Source organism: Rhincodon typus, chromosome 16, assembly GCF_021869965.1.
Source record: "Rhincodon typus isolate 14 chromosome 16, sRhiTyp1.1, whole genome shotgun sequence".
Lineage (NCBI taxonomy): Eukaryota > Metazoa > Chordata > Chondrichthyes > Orectolobiformes > Rhincodontidae > Rhincodon > Rhincodon typus.
The window spans coordinates 52,442,068-52,465,106 of NC_063347.1; the positions used below are offsets into that span (position 1 = coordinate 52,442,068).

General features: G+C 41.1%; 1 protein-coding gene across 5 annotated transcripts; it reads left to right on the forward strand.

Moving 5' to 3' along the window:
* The first annotated feature begins 6 nt into the window (after positions 1 to 6).
* mbd4 (methyl-CpG binding domain protein 4) lies at positions 7 to 22,247 on the forward strand. Of its 5 annotated transcripts, none has more exons than XR_007263862.1 (10): positions 9 to 198; positions 1,072 to 1,435; positions 1,910 to 2,204; positions 3,690 to 4,462; positions 5,652 to 5,729; positions 5,823 to 5,957; positions 6,934 to 7,083; positions 11,498 to 11,601; positions 13,188 to 13,306; positions 20,752 to 22,247. XR_007263862.1 is itself a non-coding variant. In XM_048606239.1 (9 exons), the coding sequence occupies exons 3-9, from the start codon at positions 1,975 to 1,977 to the stop codon at positions 20,827 to 20,829; spliced, it is 1,548 nt and encodes a 515-aa protein (XP_048462196.1). In that variant the 5' UTR covers positions 7 to 198; positions 1,072 to 1,435; positions 1,910 to 1,974; the 3' UTR covers positions 20,830 to 22,247. The 5 variants fall into 5 exon arrangements, 3 of the variants coding, with proteins under 3 accessions (XP_048462196.1, XP_020388176.1, XP_048462197.1); XR_007263861.1 differs by lacking the exon at positions 13,188 to 13,306 and having other exon boundaries at positions 11 to 198; positions 20,752 to 20,901; positions 22,039 to 22,247; XM_048606239.1 differs by lacking the exon at positions 13,188 to 13,306 and having other exon boundaries at positions 7 to 198.
* The last annotated feature ends 792 nt before the right edge of the window (positions 22,248 to 23,039 follow it).

Consider the following 23,039-nt stretch of genomic DNA (forward strand, 5'->3'; position numbering starts at 1 on the left):
CCCTGAGCTGGGAGGGTAGGGGCTGGCGTCTCCACCTCCGGCTGGCACTCGGACTCAACTTTAACCTGCCCGCCGCACTCCGGCTTTTAACTTCATCTCCCTGACACCCGCCGCACTGGTCTATTATTATCCTGAAGAGACACGCAATCATTGGCAGTTTCTAACTGTCAACAGGCCGGCAGTTTTAACTTGAATAAGGTAGAGAGACAAAATGGTGCGTTTTTTTAAGACCCCCCGTTCCCATTCGTTTGTATGCTAGTATTTATGGCCTAAAGGGCGATTAAGAGGGAACCAACTGGCAATTGTTATGTGGGCTGGAGTTACATGTAGCACGGAGCAGGTAAGGATGGCAGTTTCCCTCCCGAAAGGACATCAGTGAAACGGATGGGTTTTTCCAACAGTCGTGATGTGGGGGTGCTGGTGTCGGACTGGGGTCAGAAATCATACCACACCAGAGTCCAACAGGTTCATTTGAAAGGACAAGCTTTCAGAGCCACGGTCCTTCTTCAGGTGAAGCTCCGCAAGCTTGTCTTTTCAAATAAACCTGTTGGACTATAATCTGAGATAACAAGGTGTAGAGCTGGATGAACACAGCAGGCCAAGCAGCATCAGAAGAGCAGGAAAGCTGACGTTTTGGGTCTAGACCCTTCTTCAGAAAATGCTCCTCTGATGTTGCTTGGCCTGCTGTGTTCATCCAGCTCTACACCTTGTTATCTCAGATTCTCCAGCATCAGCAGTACCTACTAGGACTGTAATCTGTGACTTCTGACCTTTTCCAACAATGGGCAGTGGAGTCATGAGATTCTCAATTCCAGATTTTTGTTGAATTCACATTCCAATGGTGGGATTCAAACTCTAGCCAAAACTCAAAACACTACCTGGGTCTCTGGATTAACAGTCTCTGTGTAATACCACTCAGCCATGGTCTCCCCATGTTCTCATTAGCTGATGGTAAGAAGAACAACAAGGGAACATAGTTTTCCGTATTGATGATATGGAAGCAAGAACAGAAATTCAATTCTGAGGAAAGGTCGCTGGACCCAAAACATTAACTCTGATTTCTCTCCACAGATGCTGCCAGACTTCATCCACCACCTTTAAATTTCACGTCCTCCACCACAACAATTTGCCAAGATTGTTTTGATGGAACCTTCTGAACCTGCACCCATTGCTACTTTAAAAAAAAAGATTGTAGGCAGCAAACCACACACCATCCCAACTTGGAATCGTATCACTGTTATCTCATTGTTGCTGCATCAAAATCTTGGAACTCCATAACAGCACTGAGGGTCTGCCTACATCCCAAGGATTGCAACTGTTCAAGAAGACCACTCACCACCACTTTCAATGGACATTTTGGAATAGAAATCAAGTACTGACCTTGCCAGTGATCTCACATCCCCTGAATGCTTAAAGAATATTCAAAGGAATGATGGTGAGAAAGAAGGAATAGTATTAAAAGAACAAAAGATGGGTCAGGGAAGATATAAGTGGTAAAAACAGAACCATTGCAGGTCCTGTATAAAGTGAGTTTGGAAAGTCAGGCCAATAAGTAGTTCTATTCTAGATGTGCCAATAGTTTGATGTTAACACATGGGGAAACTGCCAGAAATTCATGAGCCCTGCCATTGTTTCCTGAAGTTATTGGAATATACTTTTGAGGCAACAGCAATGTTATTTTTGACCACCTAACGTGTGAAACATTTGGGCAGGGAGTATTCAAGGTAACACAGAGGTCACCCATTGTATGCCAGACTTGAGAGTGCATAGCACAGACGTCATAACTCCGATATAACTAGTGTATTAATCATTACTGAAGTACCCATAAGTACAAAATCCAGTGGAAAGAATACATTTTTGAAAGTGGGGAAGCAAACTATGAATGTAATTAATTGTGCTGTATTTTCAGCAGGGAAAATGATTAAAAGGAAGTTTTCCTGATGTAAGTGCCTCCTTCTGGTGGGATCAGCAATAATGAACACTGTTTCCCAAGTGGAACCACCAAAAGAAAATATCTTAAACCCTGAAATGGCAAACACTGAAAACGCAAAGTCTTTGTTGTCTGAAGCTGGGCCTATCGTTCATGCTTTGGATGCTAAAGTAACCCAAGGCTGTTACCCTGAACTTCCTAAAGGATGGAAGAGAATAGTGAAAGAAAGAAAAACTGGGAAGTCAGCAGGAAAATCTGATGTTTACGTTATAAGGTGGGAGATATTTTTGTTTTTAAAACACAGGTGCTGTCTGTAATTGTTTCACAAGATGGTGAAGAAATGAAACATTTTTACAGTTAATTTAGAAACACCTAAAACATTTGACTCACTAATTCAGTCTTTTAATACCAGAAACTATACCAGACCTGGGACTTGCACATGTGCATGTGTACAAATTAGGAGTAGGACACTCAGCTTCTCGAGCCTTCACCATTTGTAAACAGACTGCCTTCCAAACCTGAAAGAATCATAACCTACATGTAAATCATTGAGCAAATTCCTGGGGATTCTATTCATTAAGTTTGTCCCCCTGCCTCTTGGCTGTAATCAGCCAATTACAAACTGTTATCTTCTTCATTTTAACCTGCCCGTTCCTACCCACAGTTGATCTGCTCCTGCACTATGACAATAGCTAAAAGGTATTCGACTTCAGTCTTAGTTCTTGCTGTTAATTTTACATCTCCTCTTTCTAATGTCAAACACTGGAAGGGAATTTTTCCATTAAACATTCCTAGTGCTAGAGGGCCAGACGACAGGTGGTGGGATGGTCGTTTTGGGAGATTTTAAAAAATACGTCATTCACTCATGGGATATGGGCATCAGATTCATTGCCGTATTGTCCTTGAATTGAATAGCATGCTAGGACATTGCAGAGTGCAGTTAATAGTCCAGCCACATTGCTGGGGTGGGGGAGTCACATTCGGGTAGACTAAGTAGAGATGACAGATTTCTAACCGGCGTTTTACAATAATGGACAGTGAGCTTTGATTCCAGATTTTTATTGAATTCAGAATTTTTTCCATCCGACTTGGTCGGGTTCAAACCCAGGTTCGTAGAACGTGAGCCTAGGATTCTGGATTACTAGTGGCAGTGACACAACCACTACAAGGCCCAACAAGAGGGGCAAATCAGGAAGACTACGATCTGCATATAGAGGCATAGAAGAGAAACACTTCTCCGGGAGTGGCGATCTGGAAGCCTGGACTAAATATGTAAAGTTTGCACATTTTGAATCAGTTTTCTTTAAGGTCAGGAAGTAAAGAACTGAGATTAATAAATGACAGTGAAGCTGCCATTTTTTCATAAAACTATAACTAAAGTTCAAATTTTATTTAAGCTGTGATTGTGCATCCCATTTACCCAAAGTGCCATCGACAAAACACAGTGAGGACTGGCACTGAGGGGATAACGATCAGTTCAACACCCCATCACATTTAAAATGCAGTTTTGGTAGGCAGGTGTCATCGCAGTGTGATAGGTTTACAGAGGAAGTTTCCATTGTAATACAGACATAAATGTTTATAATAGCAGTATGATAATCCTGCTTCGCATGAGTCTTGATCTTGACAGCCCTGTTTCTGATGCCATTGTAAATCAGCTAGTCTTCATTATTTAATTGTAGAGGAGTTGAAGAAGCAAATGTTCTTGAGGGGGATAAAGCTGTTTTATTTTTAGGTATATTCACATTCTTTTATTTAGTCCTCAGGGGAAGCAATTTCGATCCTCAAACGAACTTAAAAATTACTTTCAGAGAAGTGCCAGAGAGGAAAATCTGAAGCCTGAAGACATTAATGTTTTCTGGCGATGCTGTCCTCAGGAAAGGATTACTGTTGATAAACAGTCAGATCAGCTACAGCCCACCACTCCAACAACGCAAGATTTCAACGCATTGACTGTCGACCTTCCACAAACTGTGTCACAAGATGCCAATAGAGAGGAGAGATCTGAAACCAAGGGTGGCTGCAGTAAAAGACAGAGGCAGACAGAGGTTAAAAATGCCTCAAAGCAGAAACCTAAAAAAGGTGCAAGACTGCAAAACTCTAGCAGGCAGTGGTTGTGTTCGAGGAGAGGATTGTCTGCAAGAGCAGACCAGAAAGAACTTGCTTCATCTGAAGAAAAGGAGCTGGGTGATGGGACCCCACTTGATGGAGGTAAAGAGAGTCCCAAAGCTAAGAGGAAAGCCAGTAGAAGAAAATCTAAATATCAAGCAGCAGACAGCAAAAAGCAGTCTCGAAAGGAGCAGGCATTTGAAAGCAAGGGGACACTGGAAGTACAAGTAGAAGAAGCTGATGAGCCTGCCTCTGAAGTATCAAAGTTTAACAGGCAGATGGCACTGACGAGCAATGGAAGATCTGAAATAAAACCAAGCACCAGCCCTTCACATTGCTCAGAATCAGAAATTCCCTCTGAAGACACAGGCAGAGACACAAAGGATTCCAGTGGGGACAGTTTTACATTGCTGAAAACCCAAGGTACTTAATTTAAAGTATAATTCCATATTTATCATAAATGTGAAATGTATGTGTCTGTACTTTTCTTTTTTTCTCTAACAAGAATAAAAAGAGTGAAAACCCTGGCTGGCTGAAGCCACTGACTTGTGCTTCCAGCATCTGAGACATTGACAGACTATTAATAATAAGAGCATTACAGCCAGGGCAGTTTCTGTTCTTATCCAAACTGTGCATCCCTGTAACAGAATTAAGAGTTATTGGGACAGGAAGGAAAGTTGAGTAAAGAACCCAATCAGATCAACCATAATCTTATTGAACGACAGAACAGACTGGAGGGTCCAAGTGGCTTACTCCTGCTCCTGTTTCTTATGCTCTTATGCAGAGACTACGATTTAGTGATTGAATAAGACTCAGGCTATTCCCACTTCCCAAACCTAGGCGCACTGAGGTTAATTATCCTGGCTAAACAATTGCTCTAAGTAAACTCAGTCCAGCGTAGGTCAGCTACTGGAACTGATCTATGTGGAAAACTCAATGTTCTTTATTCTTACTAGCCTAATGTAAACCTACCCTATTCCATTTCTGCAAATGTGCCATTTTCATCTCCCACTACCCTGCAACAGAAAAGTTATTCCCTGCTGAGCCATTGAAATTGTTGTAAAAGGCACCAGAACATGACTCAAGATTTGACGTCTGTGTTTGATTTTTCAAAGTAGTATCCAGCCTTTGGTGAAATCTTTGCTGTGTACTCCGTGGATGAGGCTCTTTCTTGTAACCCATTGCCGCACCATACCTTGCTGCTATAAGTATTTACTGTTTGGATATTGATGTGAACAAGAGCTGAAACTAGAAAGTCAGCTGGTTTAATGGGAAAAAGAGAAGACAATCGATCTTTCAAGCCTGTTATGGAAGAATACGACAGAGAAGCTGTTCACCCCCTTGAGTTTACTGCAATAGAATAAAGTTGGGTCATTCAGCTCATCAAGCTCATTACACAGCAGCAGGAGATGCATCATATATATTTGATCACCAGTCAGTTAGATCATTACTAGTATATGAGTCAACACCATTTCTGTGTCTTTGCTCCCGATACCTTGATATTCTTACCCAAAAAAATGTCTTGTGATCTCAGACTTGAAAATTTCAATTGAATATATGTGTGTTTAATCAGAAACACTAGATATCTCATCATCCCTCATTTTTTAAACAGACAATCATTCTACTCCAAGAGTAAAGCAGGATAAAAGGAAGACTAGCCCATACTTTTCTAAGAAGTATTCTGAAGGAGGTACGGAGTATGAATCTTTACCCAGATCTGATCTTACTGTGTGCTGTGAAATGGTGTAGTCCAGTGGGATGAGCCTTTGGTTTGTTTTTACAGCATCCAGCCCACCACGACGTAAAGCCTTTGCCAAATGGATTCCTCCTCGATCCCCATTCAAACTGGTCCAGGAGACTCTCTTTCATGATCCTTGGAAACTTCTTATTGCAACCATACTTCTTAATAAAACCTCTGGTGAGTAAGCGTCTGGTGTTAACAGAGAAAACTAGGTGTTAGCAATGAGAAATTCAACTGCAGCTACTGTTGGGATAGTTTTGTTGACTGATTGAGTTGAAACTGATAAGGACACTAATTGAAAAGTTTCCACAATTTTGAGCTTTAATCCTGGTTTTGAGGTGTGGAAGGTTTGATCTCACTCAGGCACTCCACACCCAAACAGTGAGTTGTCTATTTTGAGCGGGTTAGAAGACAGAGATGCCATGTGATGTCTGTCTTCTCCCTAAGAGGAATCCAGGAGATTGGGCAACACTTATTCACATCCTGGGTGTCATTTGCCAGGTGGCAGACTCTTCAGAGAAGACTTTCCAAAGCAGTTATTCTCTCACCTAATGCTGTGTGTCATAAAGTTAAAGGAGACGGGAATATCCCTTTCACCAGGATGCAGGGATTGAGGATAACAGCCCACTACCATCGTCTTAGGCTAATTAATGATAGCTAATGTATAGAATCTGAAAAATAAAAATAACTAGACTGCAAAGTAAAATATAGCACATTATATTTTAAAATAACTTGTAGTAATGCTGTAGAATATTTTGCCAACTAGAACAATATTTGTTTCAAAATCTTCTTATAAAGAGAAAATCGGTGAGCACACTATCATCTCTGGCCCAGCTCAAACTGCTGCTTAACTAACACATATTCTGAAGGATCTTAACTCATTTTCTAAAATGACACACCTATTGCACAGCAGAAATGCTGCCAAATGTTTGACACATAATTTATCAGACTCAGAAATTGCTTTTGTGGAAACTGGAATGTAAAGAATTTCTAAGGCAGAGAGGAGGGATATGTAATCTGCCTTTTCAGGGAAGTTTGATGTACATACTGGAATACCATTCCACATCCCAACTTTGCTATCAGTATCTGAATCATCATGAATATTTAGGTACTAATTTGAAACAGTCCTGGTAATAGTTTTTTCTTGTATCAGGTAAAAAGGCCATTCCTGTGTTGTGGGATTTCCTGGAAAGATACCCTTCTGCGGAGGTGGCCCGAGTAGCTGATTGGAAAGAAATAGCTGCACTTCTGAAACCACTTGGCCTGTATGAGCTGAGAGCAAAAGCTATCATCAAGTTTTCTGGTATTATTCCTCAGTTGCTATTTCATTACTTAACCCCGATGTGTTTGCTTTTATTTGTTCAGTCTGTTTATAAAATTATGCATTTGCATTCTTTGTGGTTGTTATTATCTGGGAACCATAGACATTTACAGATTAGAAGGCCCAATGTAGTATACTGCCATTCTATGTTGATCCTTTCAAAGGACATCATTTCACATCTCTTCTCATTGAACTCCAATTGTCAGGCTACTACTCATGTCGTTATTCTGTCTGTATCGACATGAATTCGTGGATTTCTGTTAATATCTGTATCATTTACAACCTTTATAATGCCACTTCCTTCACCTGAATCAAAGTCATTCATAAAAATAGAAAAGTCATGGACTTAAAATTAATTCTTGGGGGATGCCACTACTTTCCTCTCCCAGTCTGAGAAGCATCCATCCACCTCCAATTGTTTACTGAACCAACTTTATCTATACAGCCATTTTCCCTATAGTTTCATCACCTTAACAGGTCTCCTGTGTGACACTATGTTGAATGCCTTCTGAAAATCCATCTGTACGACATCAATTGTGCTCCCTTGATCAACCTTCCCCTAACTCATGAAAGAACTCAATCAATATGGTCAGCACTTGGTAACCAGAAATATTAAGAACCTATTGCTGGTCTTGCTTGAATTGTGTCACTTAATGCAGTTATGTCATTATCCACTGTGTTCATTTGGGCCTGCAGTATGTCAACTTTATTGACACACTGTGGACATTAATGATATAACTTCAGATCTCTTCAGTTACATTTTCTATTTTCCTCAATTTGGTCCCTGCAAATTTTGTGTTATTTCCAAATTTCTTGATGTTTACATCTCAGTGTGATCTGATCTTGGCTCCTCTGCTAAGTGCTACATTTTGGTAAAGTATCACATTGTGCCATGGAGAATAGAGAGCTGCAGACTTCGTCAAACTGAAGTCCCATGCCTTACTTTTCTGGCCGAGGGAAATCCGATATGGATCAGGAGGTGGTTACCACACAGACTGATATTTATTGAAAACCAAGGAGTAAACCTGCACCACACCCTCGGGAAAATGCAAACGCCAGAAAGACATTACAAATGTCAACCATTCATTAGTGAGGCAGCTGCATATCTTTAGCAAAAAATATTTGACAACTACTTTAAGTATCTCTGAATTATTGACAATGCAGAAACCTATCCCAAAGCTAGCTTCAAGGGAAATAACATCACAACTGCATTAAACATTATGACTGTCAAATCACTGGGCAGATTAATATCACGTGTGTTGTAGGCTTCACCTCTTGTGTTTTGGTAGTTCAAACACAATATTCTAATGTTTTCTAATGTTGAATTTTCAGTTCATCTAGTGGCCATTGGTTGCATAGCCTCCTATGTATTTCTAGCATTGTTTTTGTTTTGACATACAGCCTTCCTTTGACATTGTATATGTGTGGTCTAGGAACTAGAGTGAATTTTCGAATATTTGTCTCAGTCAGACTGCTACCTAAACCTAAGAGTAGGTTATCCACACAATAATGCAGTGACATTGCACATGACTGACCATTGGTGGAAGACTACGCACTATACTGAAACTGAAAGATTGAGGCTGCCCAGATACAATATTTATAATGCAGGGACTTGGGGATTAAGAGCAGGAGCAAGCCATTTGACTCTTTGAGTCTGCTCCTCCAGTCAATTAGATCTGATTGGTGAAGTGGTACTTAAATATTCTTTAATCAGTGTGTTTACAGGGATGCTGGTTAATTTGTTCGTATATGTCCAAAACCTATTGTCAATTATTTCCATTATAGAACAGTGACACGGATCTTCTTATATATGGGGCTAGGCCTTTAGATCAAGTTCATTTGCGGATGTGCCTTGGAATCTTGAGAAGTCCCTATGAAAGCACATCCTTTCTACTGATACAGGAAATTCAAATTTCTCATTGCTGGTTTTACCCTATACAGATTGATTACTCTGTGATTGGCTGGAATCATGCAGACTTGGCCTGTTTTGTGTTATACTTTCCCTGGTTGTTACACGGATTAACGTAGCAATTTCATTACACCTACATAGTGCAATTCATGAAATCAGCTGGAGTGTCAAAGCACTCTAATACCCAAATCCATGTGCAGCCTCCATCCTGAATCACAGATTCAGCCCCCACCCCCCTCCAACTCTCAGACTAACCAAAGTCCCCAATCATCACCTTTCAAATCCTGTCAGGAAGTAAACACTGTTGGAGATTGAGCAAGGATGGTGAGCACTGTCAAGGGGTGGAGGAGGTTGAATACTATCAGGGTGAGAGCTATCATTTGAAAAGAAATGGTGTGTAGGTTTACGAGGAGGAGCAGTAGAATAGTACTGTAACAATCCTGTGACCACTCATGCCTCAGAGTACCTATTTTCAAATTTTCCTTTAAGTTTTATCCAGCGCAGTGCAGTTCCAAAAATGAAAACTGCTGAATGTGTTTTGTCATACATTCAGGAACTAGAAATCCACAGTATCCAAAGCCCAGATGAATTTTCTGAAGCAGAACTTAATTCCTCAGCTCAGAGAGAGGATTGGACCTGGGAAGGGAAATAATAGCTACACCAACAACAAATTTAAGATAATTATTTATCTCATAACGTGGCGCATTTATGTTCAATAGAAGCAATGCATGTTCGTACACAAAGCCCCGGTCTCTGCAAACTACAAGAATTTGTTCACGCTTTGTATCTTTTTTGAATTACCTGGGAGATTGAGAAACCTGTAGTTCCCTATTACTTTCTCTGTGGTAATACCATAGTTAGAATTAAATTTGCCAATCAATTAACAGACTTTCCTCCTGTAGTATGAATTGTTGTGATTGTCTAAAATTTGGTGTTCTTGCATTTGTCCCATTGAGTGCAAGATGAATAGTTAAAGCAATATGTCTCTGTCTTCAGTATTTTTACATTGTCTTCTGATGGATTGATAGTTAGGGTTTTTTTTATTGAATTCTTAGCATCAGAATCACACAGCACTAAAAGTCATTTAAGATAACAAGGTGTAGAGCTGGATGAACACAGCAGGCCAAGCAGCATCAGAGGAGCAGAAAAGCTGACGTTTCGGGTCTGGACCCTTCTTCAGAAAAAGTTTCTTTAGAAAAGGTCCAGACCCAAAACGTCAGCTTTCCTGCTGCTTGGCCTGCTGTGTTCATCCAGCTCGACACCTTGTTATCTCAGATTCTCCAGCATTGACAGTTCCTACTATCACTAAAAATCATTTGACTTGTCTTATCCGCCTGGAAGCGCAGTCCAGTTCATCGCATTCACATGTGCTTTCCCCATGGCACTGCATTTTCCCTGTTCAAGTAAATATTTAATTCCTTTTGGGAGTTACTGAATTTTTAAAAAAATTCTTTCATGGGTGTGGGCACCTCTGGCAAGGCCAGCATTTGTTGGCCATCCCTCATTGCTCTTGAACTGAGCAGTTTCCAAACCATTTCAGAGGTCATTTAAGGGTCATGCACATTACGGTGGGTCTAGAGTCACATCCAGACCAGACCAGGTAACAATGCAGATTTCCTTCCCTGAAGGGCATGACTAGACAAGATGGAGTTTTTGTTTGCAACAGTAGATGGTGGTAACATGCTCACCATTAGGCTAGCTTTTTTAATTCCAAACTTTTATTGAATTCACATTTCGCTATCTGCCATGTTGGAATTCAAAACCATGGCAGCAGAATATGAGCCTGGAGTTTTGGATTACTAGTTCAGTGACTTTACCACTACAACCCCATCTCTCCAGTCTATTCCTTTCAGACAGACAGTTCCAGGTTGTGACAATTTATTGCATGAGAAAATTATTTTCATCTCTGCTCTGACTTTGCTGATGACTGACCTGAATCTTGAATCTGTGCATTTTGGTTTCCAATCTTTCTGCTGTGGGAATGAATTCTGTCTGTCTATGGAGTCAAGGCCACTCTGGTGATGGAAGTTCAGAGTTTATTGTGTGTGGCAGCTACTTCAGCTCTTGAGCCAGTCAGTCTACAATAATTCAGAGTTTTGTTCCAGAGTTGCCACTATATTAGAACTGTCACTGGAAGGCTGGCAGTCGTCCCACTGAGCATTTGGATTTAGAAGTAATAAAAGTAATGGGAAAAAACTGGGTGATGTAGAGTGGGGGGAGTTAGGAGAAGAGGAGTTATCAGTACACAGGTCCTTTGCACAAGTTGACATTTCTCAATAGCTTTGGTTTGGTGACTGTACAACATAGTGATTGATTTCCATGAGAAGCTAAAACAACATCTCAGCAAAGATGTGTAGTGAAGTTTATAGGATGTATATGATGATTGGTACAGAATCTGCTCTTCCCCTCTCCTCAGGTTGTATGTTTTCATTTACTGCAGTGATGTTCTGCAATATATTTACATTGATTTTGTAATCCACATGACAGACGAGTTCCTAACCAAACAGTGGAAATACCCAATTGAACTGCATGGCATCGGGAAGTATGGGAATGATTCCTACAGGATTTTCTGTGTCAAAGAATGGAAGGAGGTAAGAGTCAAAAAGTTGTATCTGTTAACAGGGCTTCAATATTGTCTTGGATCACAGGGTATATCCAAGCGGTTAGATCGTAGAGTCCCTACAGTGTGAGAACAGGCCATCAGCCCAACAAGTCCACACTGATCCTCCAAAGGGCACCACACATAGACCCATCTCCCGCCCAATATTTCCCATGGCTAACACATCTAACCTACACATCCCTGGCCACTATGGGGCAATTTAGCATGGCCAATCCACCGAACTTGCACATCTTTGGACTATGAGAGCACCCGGAGGAAACGGGGAGAATGTGCAAACTTCACACAGACAGTCATCCAAACGTTTACTGAGTAATAATCAAAGACAAATAAGAAAGGAACATTTATTAAGTAAATAAAGAGAACGAAAAAGAGAAGAGAAAGACAATAAGCCTCACGCCCTTCTGCCCGTCGGGGACCTCTCAATTGATTCTGGTCTGGAGGCTGAAATTGTTCCTGTCACTGTTCGCGATCCTGGTCTGAAGTGAAGTCCGTCAACTTGAAATAAAACTCTTTCTCTTATGCGGTGTAACGAACAGCCAGGCATAGAAAAACAATTACAGAAAAATACGTTAATTGTACCATCTTTGACACATACAGGAATGTTCACAGGACTCATTCAAGGTCATGCATCTGTCGAATATTATCAACAATTTTAGCCCTTCAGCCCATCTTATACCTATATTCAACATACCTGTGGCTATGGTGAATAGAGTTGACAGCTTGCATATAATTTACGGCAAACAAATTCTGTGCTTATGCTCCATACAAACCTTGTCCTTCCCTACAGCTGACCCTATTAGCATACCTTCTCACACACTGGGCATTAGTTCACTACAGCATTCGCACCTGAAGTGATATTATATCACTTACATTAACAGAAGCCTTTACCCTAATTATTCCACCTGACATACCGACTCTTCAAGTAGTTGTGATGATTTTACAGTCTGGGTTGGCTTCTACATTGGAGGCTGGGAGTGTAGGCGGAGAAAGAAGTTGAAACATGGCCAGCTCCAGCATCTCCAATCCTGTGTATCAGTGTCACCATCCCAATGACAGTAATTCAGTGATCCCCTTCCTCCGTGCCATCCTCACCCCCTGAACTATATGATACAAGTCAGGAAGATTAACCTCCTGGTGAGATAGTTAGGGTGCTTGTAGGAGAGCCACAATTGACATTGGTCCTGTACACTAGAGAGCAAGGGAAAGATCAGTCATAGGTCCTGCTCCATGTTGCTAATCAATGGCTCCTTTCTGTAAAGTATGTATAGTCTTATGAGCCGCACCTTTCTTTCAACTACAGTTATAAACCCTGCAAAACCCTCAGGGAAAGGGCTAATGCATAAGGTAGATATCCCAGTGTGTGGAAGTCAGAAGGGTAAATCTCTCTGAAGGGGCCACCAGGACACTTGCTTGAAATAATCTTTCTAATTTGTGTTTAATACCTATAAGAAGAGGTGATGACAATCCAAATTAGTCATATAGCTTTGCTTGAAAAATTCCTTGATGGTTTTGTGAGTAAATGCAGCATATTTTTCCCAAATTAAAAAATGGTCACAGCAGCCCTGTTGAAAACGTGGGTGTTGATGGATTAAGAAGAGGGGCTAAAAAGCCTGACAGCACTCCAGGTAGAGAAATCGCCAGGCCTGGATGGAATGCGTCCTACACTGCTAAGAGAGGTAAGGGAGCAAATCACCAATCAATTGACAGAAATTTTCAAGGCCTCTCTGATCACAGGATTAATTTCAGAGGACTGGAGGATTACAAACGTGTTGCTGAGAAAGGGGGCAAAGGATAACTCAATCAGCTTGACATCAATAGTGGAAAACTGTTGGAAGCCATAATGTGGAATAAGATAAATATGCAGTGAGAGAAAAATAAGTTAATTCTAGATTGTCAACATGGCTTTGTCAAGGGCAGGTGATGTCTGACAAATTTAATTTAATTCTTTGACAAGGCGATACAGGCAGTGGATAAGGGTAGTACTGTGGATGTTATCCATTTGGACTTTCAGAAAGCATTTGATGCGGTGCCACGTGGCAGGCTGGTTAGCAAATTAGAAATGTTTGGGATAGATGAGCCCTTGGCAGCTGGATTAGAAGTTGGCTAAAAGAAAAGGAATAGGATATTTATAGATGGGCATTTCTCAGATGGAGATGAGTTGAAAATGGTGTTCCCCAGAGATTGGTGTTGGTACCCTATCAAATAAATATAAGACAGATAAGAACAGGAGTGTCAGACATCCTGTTCACTCTGGGAGCTGGTTTTGAGCGGGCTGGATCAGTGTCAAGGACTCTCCACATGTAAATAAAGGGTGATGTGATAGAATACCAGCCTCTGTGGAGTTATTTTAGTGGCTGCGAGAGAAAAGCACGCTCTTGAAGAAATTCACTTGCAACAATTGTTTTTGGTTGGGGTAAGCAATTCTAGCATCATGCCGTTATTTGGGAAGCTTGACTCATTCGATTCCGTCATCAAAGACTGGTCCCAGTATGTGAAAGAATGCATTATTTTTCCAGGTAAATGATATTGGGGCAGATGAGAAGTAACAAGTAATTCTGACAGCTTGTGGACCACAGCTTTTTTAGTAATTAGGAACCTAACTTTCACTAAGGCGTCAATGCTAAAACATTTCAAAAGTTGACGGATTTAGTTAAGGAATACTACAACCTTGTGCCTCCTCTAATTCTGAGATGTTATCGCTTTTACTCAGCAATTTGAAAACCAGGGGAATCCAGGTCGGGATTTTTGACTGGGTTAAGATGATTGGCTGAAGTATGTGACTTTGGTTTAACCCTTAATGAGATACTGAAAGACCGCTTGGTATGTGGGATTAATGATGTAATCATGTAAAAGCGCCTATTAGCTGAAACCCAACTGGACTTCAGGCAGGTTTTATCAATGGAAAATGCAGCAAGTGGAGCATATGGGTTGCAGGGTATTCCAAGGGAAGTGGATACCGTTGCCTGTCCGACTGAAGTTGGGGAACACCACTTGAGTGAAAGCAATTGCACAGCCTCACTCAGGACATACCGTGAATAGAGGGACTCTAGATCAGCCCACAGCAAAACCTCAAAACAAAGCCAAGCCTTGGCCAAATGGTTCACATTTTCTTCAGGATTCAGGCTGGCAAGCCATTGTAGTTGCTGCCAGTATGTGAACTCAAGACGGAGAAAGAGTTTCACCAGCTCTAAATTGAGGAAGAGAACTCATAGGCCAGCAACCAGGAGAGTGCATACCCTGGAAAGTCCATCTACATCTGGTTTGAAACAGTTAATTGCTTAGCAACGTACATATCGGAACCAGTCAAAATAAACATCTGGTTAAATGGTCACCTGGTTCTAATGGAGGTCAAGACTGACATGGCCATTTCAGTGATTACAGAACCAGTCTTTAACAAAATTCTGTCTGGACTCCAACTCTCAAGTTTGCGCAAGACCTCGGCTAAACTGAGAACCTATACGGGGGAGCCTTTACAGATTAATGAGACAACTTCGGTTCCAATCTCTTATGAGAAGCAGCTGGTGCATTTACCACTGATTGTAGTAAAAGGCTCAGGCCCAGCAATTTTCGATTAGAAAATGGCTGCCTTAGTGAAGTCCTAATTAGAAACCCAGAAGGTCTAGGGACTATCAGAGGAGCCAAGACCACCTTGCATGTTGACCAGGAAGCGATTCCATGATTCTGCAAGGCCCACCCAGTGCCATTTGCCTTATGGGTAAAAGTAGAGGCAGAAATCAAGAGGCTGTAAAGCAAAGAAATCATTAAACCAATCCAGTTTGTGGAATGGGCAGCACCAGTTGTACTGAGTGTGAGGGCTTTTAAACAAACGATAAACTGCTTTTTGCAGCTGGATAAATACCCAATCCTTCGTATAGAGGACTTTTTATGCGAAGCTGGCTTAGGGTCTAACCTTCAAGAAGCTAGATATGAGCCATGTGTACCTGCAATTGCAATTAGATGAGGATTCCCAGAAGTATGCTACAGTTAATACTCATAACGGTTTGTGCCAATATATGGGACTGCCATTTGGGTGTGCAGATTTCCAGCGGACAAAATGGAGAACATTTTACAAGGTCTCCTCCGAGTTGCCATTTATCTAGATGACATGCTAACAACAGGGAAGACCAATAAGGAACACTTAGAGAACTTGGACGTAGGCCTTAGACGTTTCTCCCAGGCAGGTATATGCCTTACAATGGAAAAACGTGTTCCAGGAACTCTGAGTGACCTGCTTGGCTACAGAATTGACAAGACTGGGTCATACCTGTTGAAAGATAAAGCGAGAGCAATCAAAGGTACCCCGGCTCCCATGTCTGTACTGGAACTTAGATCTTTCCTTGGGCTCGTGAACTATTACAGGAAGTTCATACATAACCTGGCCTCCATTCTGGCACCTTTACATCAACACTTAGAAAGGATCAGCCTTGGAAATGGCCACGTAGACAAACCATAGCTTTCAGGGAAGTGAAGAAACAGCTATCATCCTCTAAGGTGTTGGCACACTGTGATCCCGAGCATGATCTGGTGATATGTGATGCGCCCCACATGGCATCTGGGTAATATTAGCTCATAGGTGGCCCAATGGAGAAGAATGCTCAACACTTTTGGAGTATTGTGCTCAGTTCTGGGCACATTATTTAAGGAAGGATGTTAAAGCCCTGGAGAGAGTTAGAAGGAGATTTGTGAGAATGATGAGATAACAAGGTGTAGAGTTGGATGAACACAGCAGGCCAAGCAGCATCAGAGGAACAGGGAAGCTGACGTTTCGGGCCTAGACCCTTCTTCAGAAAAATCTTTGTTAGAATGATACTAGGAATGAGGGATTTTAGATAAAAAGAAAGATTAGAGAAATTGTGTTTATTTCCCTTGGAGCAGAGAAGATTAAGAGGTGACCTTATTGAGGTGTTCAAAATTATGAACAATTTTTTTTACAAGGTATAGAGGGATGTTATGTTTCCACTAGTTGGTATGTCAGTAACTAGGGGGAGGTTTGCAATTTCAAGATTGTCAGCAAGAGAGCTATGAATGAGATAAGGAGAAACTTCTTTCGTTGGTTGTTAAGATTTGGAATGCAGTGGAGACGGATTCAATATGAGGTATTCAAAGAGAAATTGGTATATATTTGAAAGTGATGAATGATGCTGTACAAAACTCTGGTGCGGCCGCACTTGGAGTATTGCGGACAGTTCTGGTTGCCACATTATAGGAAGGATGTGGAAGCATTGGAAAGGGTGCAGAGGAGATTTACCAGGATGTTGCCTGGTATGGAGGGAAGGTCTTATGAGGAAAGGCTGAGGGACTTGAGGCTGTTTTTGTTAGAGAGAAGAAGGTTAAGAGGTGACTTAATAGAGACATACAAGATGATCAGAAGATTAGATAGGGTGGACAGTGGGAGCCTTTTTCCTCGGATGGTGATGGCTAGCACGAGGGGACATAGATTTAAATTGAGGGGTGATAGATATAGGACAGATGTCAGAGGTAGGTTCTTTACTCAGAGTAGTAAGGGCGTGGAATGCCCTGCCTGCAAAAATAGTAGACTTGCCAACTTTAAGGGCATTTAAATGGTCATTGGATAAACATGGATGATAATGGAATAGTGTAGGTTAGATGGGCTTCAGATTGGTTTCACAGGTCGGCGCAACATCGAGGGCCGAAGGGCCTGTACTGCGCTGTAATGTTCTATGTATACAGGGTATGCATCCAGGTCTTTGGCTAATGCAGAGCACAAATTCGCCCAGATAGAGAAGGAAGGTTTGGGGTTAAATTTGAAGTCAGGAAGTTCCACCAATACCTTTACGGACGTAAAATTGTTAATAATAATGGACGACAAACCCCTGGTTAGTTGACTTAGAGGACAAGATAGTGCTGCCCATGGCATTAGATCAAATTTAGCAGTGGGCTCCAATATGAAGTGCATATAATTACAAGTTGGAATACCGTCCAGGAGGTCAAGTAGCAAACGCAGGTGAATTGAGCTGCCTCCTGCCGGCAGATCTAACTCTGGTAGTACTTCCACTGGAAAATTCTGGAATAGTTTTAAATTTACTGGACGTACCTCCAGTCACAGCTAACAAAATCAGACTTTGGACGCAGAAAGATCCAGTCCTAGCAAAACTGAAACATCTGGTGCTGTTGTGGGAAACATAAGGGCCATCACAACCAGAACTGAAACCTTTTTGGACCCAGAGAGATCACCGTAGAGGACAGCATATTATGGGGAGCATAAGTGATTGTCCTGAGCAAAGATCACCGCCAGATACTAGCTGAACTCCACCAGGGTCATCCAGGGTTTCTAAAATGAGGATGTTGGCGAGAAGCTTTGGATGGAGACATAGCTGCAGAGTGCCAACAAAGAAAAAAATAATCTCCAGCAGCTCCCCCATCTTCATGGGAATGGCCAGGTGAACCCTGGACTTGGCTACTCATCAACTATGCAGGTCCTTTCGTGGGCTCAGTGTTCAGGACATGCATCGAGTTCATTCAACAAACGATGACAGAAAAACTGTGCACATCTTGCAATACACAGACTCTGGAAGTGTTTTGGTCACAGACAACAGGCTATTGTTTACTAGCAGCAAATTTGAGTATTTCCTAAAGTCAAATAGCTACTGACATACCAACTAGTGGAAACATAACATCCCTCTATACCTTGTAAAAAAAATTGTTCATAATTTTGAACACCTCAATAAGGTCACCTCTTAATCTTCTCTGCTCCAAGGAAAATAAACTCAATTTCTCTAATCTTTCTTTTTATCTAAAATCCCTCATTCCTAGTATCATTCTAACAAAGATTTTTCTGACAGCTCCATAGAGTCCATCATCCAATGGTCTGCCAGAAAGAGCAATCCAAAGTTTGAAGGAAGTCTTAAAGAAACAGCCTACAGCTTCACTCGATAACAAACTGTCCCGGTTCCTGTTTGATTATAAGACCATCCCTCATGCATTTACAGGGATAGCTCCAGCAGAGTTGCTAACAGGGACAAGACTCCGCACTAGGTTAAATCTGATCTTCCCGGACCTGTTGTGGGAGGAGGGTGAAATGACATCAGGAATGTTAATGTCAATACAAGACTCCGCTCAGCGAGAGGGACAGTTTATTTTGGGAAGAGATTTGGTGTAGGAACCATGGAAATGGCCCTGCGTGGGTAGGGGGCATGGTCGACGTGGGATCAGGTCCAGTGACAAATAAAGTTTGGGTAGTTGTGATGATCCTGAACAAGCAGGTTGACCATGTGAAAACTGCAAATTCCCAAACCTTGCAAGCGCAAAACGTGCCCAGCTCCTCAACATCCATTTGGACTCTTCCAGAACCTGTGGGTTTTCCCTCTCCGTCACCTGTTGAAAATACTTCAGAATCTGAGATGGACATGATGAATGTCAACCCTTGACACCTCTGCCACCTGAAGAAGGGAATGAATTTCTTCCAAGTGCATTATAGACTGTCTGTATCAAAGGCAGAGTCGAAGGAACCCGATCCGGTGCTAAAGTGCCCCAGGAGGAACTTCAAAAAGAAATGAACCAGCCTATGTCCTCCGACTCAGAAGAGTGTGGGGGAATGTAGTTATATAACAAGGTCAGCCAGTGGACGTCATAGTATATGAGTTCCTTGATTTTGGGGCTGTTAATTTGGTCTAATCACAAAGCCCTGGCTGACAGATATCCTGTTAACTCTAAGAGCTGGCTCTGAGGGAGCTGGATCAGCATCAACGACTCTCCACGTGGTTTTTAAAAAAAAAAGGGCAACTTGGTGACAGGATACTGGCCTCTGGAGTTATTTCAGTTTCATCATCAGTGCATGAAGTGATACAGAATACAGAATAGAAATTTGTATGTAGACTTTACAATACGGTTCAGAAACAAGGAGATGTGGACATTTAGATACACAGTATCTTAAAATTGTTAGGCAATTAAGCCATTTGAAGTGAGAAGGCAAAGGGATGTTGGGGTTTATAGCAAGAAATAAAATACAAACCGGGTACCAAGAGGCTTTGATGGACTCGGGAAAGGTAAATGCTCCTGCCACTTTTTGAATACTTGTTCACCTTGTGGGCTTCTCAGGACAGGAGAAAAACAGTACCTTGAGATGTTTGTCAGGACATCTCTGGATGAAAACTCAAAAATATAAAACTATTTTCTCAGTTTTCCTAATTTACTTTCCTCAAACAGAGAAAATTGAAAGGATGATTTTTGGGTGTTCAAAATGGCTAAAAGAAAGGCAGAATAAGTACAATCAATTTACAGCCAATAATTGACAAATCAAAGGCGCATTACAAATGCAATTTCAGGGAAAGGGCTATAAAAAGAGATAAATTTTAAAAATCTTTTGATGCACATGTAACATACTAATTATTTTGTATAAATTCGCTTATTAACAAGCCTCATCTGCTCACCCAGTGTAATAGTGTCTGAACAGGTTGATTATAAAATATCTAGGGTCACTTATTGTTAGTGGTGTGTTTGCAATCTCTATGGCACAATTTTGTCATGCTATTTATCATTATTTCCATTTGTGTCAATCCTTTGTTTATGTTTGCCTATGATTCATTGTGATTCTCTCCAGTCCTTTAAGTTAGCCCCTTTCACTGGTTTAATTCTGTATTTTGTGACAACCACTTCTACATTTAGTAAGATTAAAACAAGCATCAAGCCATTCCAACTGTTAAAGTTTGAGCATTTCCATTGCTCTCCAGTTGTTGCACCTTTGTAAAACAGTAAGTCTCAACTGAAGACACACAAAGTGGGAAAGAAATTCAGTCTCTCCATCTGTTCCATGGTTTTGAGATAACTTGGGTGTTTCTTGACTAAGCAAGATTAATCAAGCAGCTAGTGATCAAGAGAGAACTCTGCACAATAATAACCGAACAATAGTCTTAAATGCTCACTCAATTCCCTAACATCCCAACCCTGCTTCTGATTCCAAACCAGGCACCATGTGAGAATATGCCAGGTCTTATCTTTGTGCTTCTACTCAGTGACAAGACAGTAACAACTCAGTATGTTGAATTGTGTGCATAGAATTACCTTCCTACTATACTCCAAACACACAAAAACAGAAGATCTGTAAATGATTATGAGCACATTCTCTCCTCATTCATAGTTTTTCTTTGTTTTTGTTTCCTAGGTGCAGCCACGAGATCACAAACTCAACAAGTACTGGGAGTGGCTTTGGGCAAATCAGGAGACATTGGGTCTGTCCTAAATCCACACAACGCTGGTGATTCTTCACAAAGTGTATCAGTTGAAATTCTTTGCATGCTGATAACTCTCAGAGGTATGATTGATGCACAGGCTAGATGTGTGCATTCTGTTTATAATAGAAATGCAGACCCAGCAATTAGCTCCCTGCAGTGGTGGATAAAGATTTGCAAGGAGCATTGTAAATCATGGCAAGCCGAGTGGCAGTAGTTTTCATTGGGCTCAGGTTAGCTGATCTTCATCATGTGCTACAATTAGTCTCATTACTCCTTCCAACAAAAGTGAGGGTGGGAATCAGGGATGAAAGACATCACACGGATTCCTGCTTCTCACCACTATCTTAAAAGAAATCGGACATTAAATTAAAACAAGACTGTAGATCTGATTTTAAACCAGAATTATATTAGCCACACTTTCTGGCCATGTTGCTGTTAATTTTGTTCTCAGAGGTAATGTCCCTGAAGTATGACATTGAAATTGATATAGTCACATGTAGTACAATCCCTGATTGTGCAACACATATGCCTCATTGCACAGGGTGTTGAACTCTTACCATGTGGGCAGTATAGTTCATCCATTATATATTAGATCAATTAACCTAAGCAGCTTTTACACAAGTTCCAAACCATTGTACTTGGCAACACAAACTTAATATTCTTTGCTCGCACTGGAACATTTGACAATCTTTTTGCTCTGTAGATCAGCGAAGTGAGCATGTGTTTAACAGTTACCACTCCTAAAATTGTCTCAATCAATTTTACAGCTTTACAGTAGCAATAAGCTGCTACTATAACTAATGTAATTGATTATTATAAGATAATGTTGAGCCAGTAGTCATAATTTGCGATATACTGCAGAGGAAATATAATGAGAAACTAATAAGAAGCCATATGCAAAGGGAGAAATATATTTACCTCTCCTATAATATGGTGTGTTGCTCTGTTGATCAGTGTTTGCAACACTAGAGAAACTCTATCTTCTTTCTCCCTTGCATGTTGTGGAATTAATATGATCCCTGCTCCCCACTATATTTCCTCTCTCAAAGTTAAGGAATTACAACAGCATGTTGTAATATCCTGCTTCATGTGCAGTATAGTACACGCTGGCTGTCTCTTCCACTGGAACATTTTGTCTTAATCTACTTTCTCTCACTTCTTCTGGGATTTCCCTCATGGGACAGTGTTGCTTTTCAGTGCCATTTTTACGTCTTCAGGAAAGTTTGGACTGTTGGCCTGTGAGAACTGGAACAAATGCTGGACTCTCATCACTGTTTGCAAAACTGGAGACGTTATTTTCGTCATATTGAGATATAACAACATGAATTAGGTTTTAGAAATTGAGTACTTACATTAGATTTCTCATGGAATTGAATTTTTTATTTTTCATATTGTTTCAAGTTAAATAAAAGTCTAAAAATACAAAGTAAATGGAGTTATTTTGGTCTTTGTTAATGCTCTAATCTCATTTGGAATCTAAAGGAGAATGCCAAATTATAATCATCTTTTTCCTCCCTTATTGATCCTGAGTTGACTACATGCTCCTTCACCACTGCCTTGTTTCCAATATCAGCAGGTGAGCCAAGATTGTGGGTGGACTGTGCAAACGCTGAGGAAGGGAAGTGAGCAGTGCTGGGGCTGTGGAGTAAGGTGAATAGGAGTGAGCTGAACTTTTCATATCAACATGTAGATGGCACTACCAAGGGACAGTGCAATGTTGGACCCAATTCTGGGGAATGAAGCCAAAACAGGTGGGCAAGGTGACATTGGGGGCAGTATTTTAGTCATAGTGACCACAACACCATATGTTATAAGTTTGCTATGGAAAAGGAGAAAGATGGTCTGCAAAAACAGGTTTTAGTTTGGGTGGTGGCAGATTTTATTAAAATGAAGCAGAATCAGGCCAGGACTGGAAACAGCTACTTGAAGGTAAATCTATAGCAGAGCATTGGGGAGGTGTTCAAAATGATATTGGGGAATAAACAGACTCCATATGTTTACTTTAGGGTGAAATATAGGGCAACAAGCCCACAGAACCCTTGATGGCTAGGAATATTCCAGACTAGATTAAAAAGAAAAGAGAGACATAAAACAGATACAAAGGAGAAAAACAACAGAGGCCCTAAAGGAATATAGAAAGTGCAGGACAGAACTTTAAAAAACACATAGGACAGGGGGCATGAAAAAATGTTGACGAGCAAGATTAGGGACAATTCCA

What these genes read in the sequence shown, in the direction of transcription:
- mbd4 (XM_048606239.1), top strand. Translation starts at nt 1,975, where the DNA reads ATGAACACTGTTTCCCAAGTGGAACCACCAAAAGAAAATATCTTAAAC. An exon ending in TCTGATGTTTACGTTATAAG is followed by an intron (nt 2,205 to 3,689) that starts GTGGGAGATATT and finishes TCTTTTATTTAG; the next exon opens with TCCTCAGGGGAAGCAATTTC. An exon ending in GTGTCAAAGAATGGAAGGAG is followed by an intron (nt 11,602 to 20,751) that starts GTAAGAGTCAAA and finishes TTTGTTTCCTAG; the next exon opens with GTGCAGCCACGAGATCACAA.